Raw genomic sequence first — 7,690 nt, 5'->3', positions numbered from 1 at the left:
TTTCAGGGTGGTCTGTATCTCTACTATGCTGTATCTCATAATTAACTGAGTGGTCTTTCATTCTCATTTTACGATCCTTCCCATTTAGGTTTAAATACGAACCCATGTAATGTATTATTGTCCAGATGGCCGTAGTAGGCTACAGCACACTTTAACCATGATGAGGAATATATTATGGAGGAATTTAACCTTTGTACCAAATAATTCAACTTCACCCTTTCAACTAGTTGTGCATGATCTTACAATAACATTAAAAATATAATATTTCTACTACTAGTTAAATTGCAGTTTGTCGGCTCCAAACTCACTGATGCAGCCAGACTTTAGTTTAGTTCAAAAGCAATGTCCACAGCTTCATATTTAGTGTGCATATTTTACTTATCTTGCTCCACAAAGTGCATAATGTACAAACAACAGCTTCTCCTAATGGCGTCGTTCTCTGTCTCTGCATGGCTGCTCTGTGCTGGTAAAACAACATGTGTCCACCCAGGTGCATCATGCCCTCCCCTCATTACCCAGGCCTACTTATGCCCTTGCTGCCAGCCAAATTCAATCAATTAGGCCTGGGATAGGCAGTTCCACAAACTAATAATCCAATTATTAGGATTAGGAATTAAAAGTAAAAACACATTGCCACAAACCACACAGGCGAGGGCCCACACACACACACACACACACACACACACACACACACACACACACAGTTCCTATGTTTTAAGTCAAGTCAAGTGTATGGTTGTTGAGTTACACATTGCTTACCACGGCTTCCTACTTGTCCACCTGAATGTAAGAGACTTGCACCATTGATCTCTAAACATGATTTGAGTGTAAACAGTCAGACACACATCACTGATGTGACATCAGTGTTGAGAAGTTACGAGACATCTACCAACCAGGAACTATATATAGCCCCTTTTCGACTGCAGTTTTAGCACACCACACCGCACCACATCAAAATATCTACATTTTCCATTACACAAAAGTACCCCTATCGGTAAGAAACAAATTGACCCTTTTAACTGTGATTATAATACAATATAAATTTGTATTACAAATTATAATGCACTATAATGGATTATAATAGTGGTTATAACACAATAGAATCTATTATCATGTATTACAACTATATCATGGTAGTCTAAATGAAAAGTCAGTGAGTGATCAGTCATTATGAAGTGTTTGGCCCTGTGTGGCCTAGCTCAGACCTACTCTGGAGTGGATACTTTTTAGTACCCCGTTTAGTACCACTTTCACACCACTCTACCCAGGTCCTTGTAGTGGAAAACCTGGCAAGTGGGCAGTGTGGTGTGGAGTGGAGTTGGGCCAGTGGAAAAGGGGCTTTTACAATACAAACTGAAGCCATGGCACCTTTTGAATGTACTTTTTTCTTTAAAGTACATTTTCTATTTTTCTATATTTATTATATGCTTTTAAAAAAAAAAAAAAAAAAAAAAGAATAAGTAAAAAAAACAACACCACCAAACCCTTCAAATCAATGGACTGTGTTTATTAGAAAAGACTCAGCTATGACAAACCTTCACACTGTAAGAACAAAACATAGTGGGAAGGTGTGTGTGGAGAGACGGAAACGTGAAGAATTAAAATAAAGAGAGGAGGGAGGGAAAAAAGTGCAGAAAGATATTGGGATCATCCACTATTTGGTTTACATAACTTCCAAAATTTGACAAAAATACTTTTAAGACCAAAATATGCACCGTAAAATGCCTGACAGATTATGAGGATAACTAAATATGATACAGTATCCTTTATAATAACCTGTATGACCTAAAAGTTCCCTTTAAAAAAAAAAAAATGATGTTCAATTATGAAAAAACAGAATACACCAGTGGTTCGCAACGTGAGGTTCGGGGACATTATTGATATTTAGTACCGGTAACTCCAAGAGTGTTCAAATGGAACCGTACAGGTCCATTTGGTTCCATTTTTACACTCTCAAAGAGTCATGCCAAATGGCACACAAAAGGTATAGGAAACACCAACCCCCCCAAAAAAAAAAAAAAAACAGCAGAATGGTCTACGATGTGAGAAGAGTAGGAACATAACGTCTGGTCTTCCAAGAGGTAGCGGTTTCTTTTCTTTACATGGTTTTATCACCGTTTTACCATTTTATCTTGTAGTTCCACGGAACGCTGGGACCAGACGCCACTTCATTAACAAGCAGGCGCATAGAAACATTTCTTTATTTTTCCTGAAGAATATATATATATAGATATATTTATATATCACAACCTGTGCAAAAAAATACGATTGTGGTCATTTACTCCTAATATACTTTCACACAGAAGCTATATGTGTTAACTATGACACATGACATTATGGTACCGCGATTAAGGGATGCTTTCGACATGTCTGACGCCGACCCGTTTCAGTTTGTTCAGGAGACACTTGGAACACAAGCGTTGCATGGAGTACACGTGCACTTTCCACACGTTTCCATACTCTAACACACTGTGAGACAACGGTCAAAAGAAGAACATGACTTTAAACATTAGTTTATGCCATTTAAAAAATAGCAGATATGCAAGCTCACAGTGCAGCACCGAGTGCCCCAGTGTGAGCTTGTAGATCTGCTTTTCTTTTTTGTTTTTGCAAATTTGTACAAGTCTTTGAAAAAAAAAAAAAAGAAAGAAAATGGTTCTCAAACGTTTTCATGTCAAGGACCCCTAGAATTACATTTGGCCACAGACCTCAGAACACGTTGTTCCAGGGACCCCCCAGAAGCAAACAATTGAGTTACAAATGCTTTAAAAAAAAGATATATTCAAAAATTTGCACAAATTATAATGAATTGTCAAAAATAGAAGATAGAGCTTGTATATCTGATATTTTTATAATTAAAGCATAGAAATAATGATTAAAGCGGTTCCTGGTTAAACTGTTTAAACACATTTAAAACGTATCCTTTCAGTAAGGCATTCCATTCACACCACGTACCATGGAGGAGAAACTAAACAAAAGAAAAATAGATACGGTATATACCTGTACAATAAAATATTATGCAAAATACAACTAAAGGTTACATGGAGCACAGACAAGCCTTTGGCATAACATCAGTCCAATACGTAACGCGTAAAGAGCCCGGCCGGCCATATGTAGGCCATCACTTTCTCATCTTTTTTTGTTCAACATCGGTACCAGCAATTATGTAGCCGTTGCATCCTGACTTTTAAAAAAAAAACTTTTGACTGCTATAAGTGTTGTGGGCTTGTAGATCTGATATTTTTGGCTAAAGTACTCTGAATATGTGGGACGGTCCAAAATTGGACTACAGAAATGTGGCGTCGACCGGGCTCTAATATAGTCCTTTCAGCTCAGCCAGTTGATCAGAGAAACATCAAATAATAACTATAAGTAAGTAACGGATTCATGGAGGTAACGGAGCAGGGAAACGGGAGGATAATTCTGGAACCAAAAGGTAACAGAATGAAGGTTACTGCACAGCCCTGCATCTGTGTTATAAAAGCGACGTACTGGACATCCTTCCTGTCCCTTCACCGTCGGCTGTTCGGTTCTGCAGAGATCGTGTGACTCCCCGAAACGAAATAAATTCGACTCAAAAAATCGACTATGCATCAACCCTTAAGTGCCCTCCACTCTAGGATCAGCGGCGGCCGCGCCGCGGTGAGACACAAACACACTCTGCTCAGTGAGTAAACGCCGCGCGGTATTTCACAAAGATGAACACAATCCATCTCTCACCGCCCGCGTACGCATGCACAAACGAGCACGCTCCGCGGGGGATTTCACGGGACCGCGCCCGCTCTCCTCGCCGCCCAAAAGCTTTGCTGCGCGACCGAAAAAGCCGCCCGCCTCTCATTGAAAATGAATTAATAGGAGGCGGTGACCGTGCCTAGTGTGGAGGGCACCTTAGTCAGTTACCGACATCCACCGCTCTACCCCGCCCCCAGGGTATAACCCACGGAATAAAGAGATAAGTAAGACATATTACAGAGTATGAAAAGACTATATGATGATTAGATTAGACACACAATACAAATACAAATAAAAATAACTAAATTAAATGAAGGTGAGCGGGAGGCGAGCGGTGTGCTGCTCACTCAAAAGAGAGAAAAAAAGAAACAAATAACAAAATGAAACACGTGTTTGTATTTGTGGACCCTGCGATGGAGGAGAGGAGGAGGGAAGGGGGGGGGGGGGGCGTGCTGGTTTTTGCCAACGGGTCTGAGACGCTAAGCTTAGGGCTCAACTCAAATCTAGTTGCTTCTGGGGGTCCCTGGAACTAAATATTTTGACACTGATGTAGGCCGATTCTACAAAATGTCTTCTAAATCCTAACAGTTTTCTGAAAAAAAGAAAAGGAAAAAAATGATTGGTTCTCAAACCTTGTCATGTCAAAGACCCCCAAAATGATGTGTATTTGGCCACGGACCCCCATCTCAAAATAATTTGTTCCAGGGACCCCCATTGATCCCGAATCAATTTACTATAATCAAAATGTTGTCTTGGGAATGTGACAAATATAAAGAAATATTATTGAACTCAAGTCTCCATGGCATGAGAAATCAATAGAAATAAAGTTATTTTGGGGGTGAACTACTCCTTTAAGCCCTGGACCTCAGACCTGTTGACCAAACAGGAGGGGAGGGGACGGGACAGGGACGTGGGGGGGACAGGACAGGTTGGGACGTCCTCAGACGGACAGGGACACGAAGCTGTTGTACTGCTGGATGTTCCTCTTCAGGATGTCGGAGCAGGGTCCCAGGACGCGCTCGAACCGCGGCCGGTCCAGCTTCACACACTTCAGCGGGCCGCGGGACACCACGGTGGCGGCGCGCGGCCGGTTCATCAGCAGGGCGATCTCACCTGCGGGTTTTGGAGCAAAAGCGAACTCTGTTAAAACTAAAACAGCCGGGAATTGGAGTCGACGCCTGACGTGAGACTACATGTCACGGTAAAGGGTGATTTAAACTAGCCTGGCGGGGCCTAGTCTCGCGTAGCCAGACAACTATTCCACAATCTCCGAATGCTAAATAGAGTCTGGAACAGCAGCTCCCGAACAGCGAGTATCGGAAGTAGCCACTGCTGCACTGAACTGTAGTCCCATTGGAAACATAACAGAAACACAATAGCTCAGACAAAGTCATTCGAGCGGCCTATTCTTGTTATGAGTGTATAGTTTAAGAAAACATTTGAAAACATCATGGAGGTAACACCAATAACACCAGAGAAAGACAAAATAACTCCCCCAGAAATGTTGAAAGGAGACTTAACACTTCCAGTAGGACATGTTATTGCTACTGCACCAAGGGAGCGGTTGCGTCACATCCGCTCTATCGCACTCATCGTTTCTATTTCCGTTTGCCAGACTGTATGCCGGGAGCATTTGCCCAAATCGCGGAGTCTGGCCACGCGAGACTAGGCGGGGCCTGACGTCATACTGCGTTCACTCACTCATTCCTTCCCCAGTATAACGTCTGGCCTTCCAGGTATAGGCAGTGAGTATCCTGATTATTTTCTGATCGGGGCCAATCAGTGACTGCTGTCCGCACAACAAACGTAGTCTTCCTGATAACAAGTGAAAAGCTTTCCCTGATTGGTCCATGTGTAGACGGTGACGTAGATGCTTGCTGCAGCATTTTCAAAACAACAATGGCTGCCCTCGCGATGCAACAAGTGTAACAGTTAACGCTCTAACGTAAAAAAAAGCAATAAGTTCAGCTATTTCAGAGTTGGAATCAATTGCAACAATTTAAAAGGAACACAGGGGATGCGCTAGCGGAGTTCATCGGCCGAAAAGACGTGTTTGTTTGCAGTTCTTCCGACTGGCTGAGAGATGTTTTGCTACGCTGATTGGTTAGAGGAGTCTGTCTGTCAAGGCAAGTACTCCCGCCCACTTTTCAGGCTGCCAATAACCCTAACCCTAACGTCAGGCTAGATTTAAACGCCATTGCATGCCACTTCCACAAATGTCACTCTCCAAAGTGTTTCTCTTTAGTTCTACATTTGTATCGCATTCTGTAACCCATTTTTCATGCGGTATCAATTATCTAATGTAATCCTGAGCTCTGCTCTCCCTCTGCCAACCTGGGGAGAGCAACGGACTGACCTCGTGCTTCCTACTATGCATGAGGAGTCCAGGTGGCTTATCACCCGACAGGGAGGAGAGTTTCCCTGGTTTGGACGCAGCGCGTGGAAGGAACAACGTTATTCCAACCAGTTCCTTTCCCCTCCCATCAGGCGCAGCGCGTCACATCAACTCACCAAAATAGTCTGACGGTCCGAGTCGGCCGACCTCCACAAACTCCTCGTTCTCTGAGCGTCTCTGAAGCACGGCAGCCGAGCCCTGGAGCACAGAGAGGAGAGGAGAGGTTAAACACTGCTAAATGTAGGAGGGGAGGAGAGGAGAGGTTAAACACTGCTAAATGTAGGAGGAGAGGAGAGGAGAGGTTAAACACTGCTAAATGTAGGAGGAGAGGAGAGGAGAGGTTAAACACTGTTAAATGTAGGAGGGGAGGAGAGGAGAGGTTAAACACTGTTAAATGAATAGAACGTCTGGAAGAACATTTGCTGTACAAAACATTTGCTGTGCATTATTCAACCTGTTATTGTTCAGCATGTTTCTTCACTCTACTGTCCATGCCTAAAAGAAACTTTACAGTATTACCCGTATTGCTTCCAAGATCAACAGACTTCCCACACCCACACTTTCTGAGAAGAACAAACAATAAGGCCATCAAACACTTAGCTCTCTCAATAATAAATAACACTGATCATCATCCTCTGTATCAATAACTATATCAATAACACTGATCATCCTCTGTATCTCTACTTCCACCTCATGCCATCAGGGTGAAGATCAGAACCCTGAAGAGGCACAAGGTTGGGTTTAGCAGGAGTTTTGTCTCCTCAGTCATCGCTGCACTAAACTAACGTTGCATTACATCTAGCAGATCTACAAGCTTGCATTTGTATTATTATTATTATTATTTTTTTTCTTGTACATTTTTGAAGCACCAAAACTCACATGCCAAAAACAGGGACGGATGACGAAACAAGTATTTTGTCAAATGATCAAATAACTTTCTCTATCACCACCAGTTGGATCATTTATGAACTGCTGCAGCCCAACGTGGAGTAGGGATGGGCCATATGAAAATGTCATGTCACAATATTATTATTATTATTATTATATTATATCGCGATAATCAAAATATCCCAAGTGTCCATAATCCCGGGGTGGAACATCTGCCAAAAAAATTGCCGATGTACAAGCTCACAACGTGTCGTGTTCCGACGTCTTGTGAGCTTGTAGTTCTGCGATTTGGTCGAGAGTGGAAAGAAAAAAAGACTGTATCAGGTAGGTTATGTCCAGGTCTGTTTACCAACAGAGGGTTTAAGTTGTACCAGATATGCAGCTCGGCAAATAAAAGGTGACTTGATCCCAGTGCAATTTATCGAATCTCCACGACACGATTATCCTGAGTGTTTTATTTTTTAACCTATTTAGAACGGGTACACATTTTTTGTATCATTATTTTATGCTTTAACTATTGAAAAATAGCAGATATACAAGCTCACAGCGCGGCACTCGCGAAGATCTGCTATTTTTTTTAAATCGTGAAAATTTGAATTTTGACCCGATTCTATACGTGTCTTTTGAATCCTTCTAAGATTTTTTGAAAAACCTATGTTTCTATGTCAGCAATCT

At 42.1% G+C, this 7,690-nt stretch overlaps 1 protein-coding gene across 2 annotated transcripts in view; it reads right to left on the bottom strand.

The window, feature by feature from the left end:
- Window positions 1–1,486: 1,486 nt before the first annotated feature.
- Window positions 1,487–7,690, bottom strand: part of LOC308284343 (cAMP-dependent protein kinase type I-alpha regulatory subunit-like) — a 20,557-nt gene continuing 14,353 nt past the window's right edge. For both annotated transcript variants that reach the window (XM_080724930.1, XM_080724931.1), the window contains exons 10-11: window positions 6,244–6,325; window positions 1,487–4,845 (exon numbers count right to left, since the gene is read on the bottom strand). In XM_080724930.1, the coding sequence (XP_080581056.1) occupies window positions 4,673–4,845; window positions 6,244–6,325 (255 nt within the window). In that variant the 3' untranslated portion in view covers window positions 1,487–4,672. The remainder of the gene's footprint in view (window positions 4,846–6,243; window positions 6,326–7,690) is intronic.

This window comes from Nannobrachium achirus, assembly GCF_963921795.1.
Source record: "Nannobrachium achirus genome assembly, chromosome: 4".
NCBI classification, from domain to species: Eukaryota; Metazoa; Chordata; class Actinopteri; order Myctophiformes; family Myctophidae; genus Nannobrachium; species Nannobrachium achirus.
Note: the sequence above shows the minus strand (reverse complement) of the source record. Positions and strands in the feature narration are given on the sequence as shown.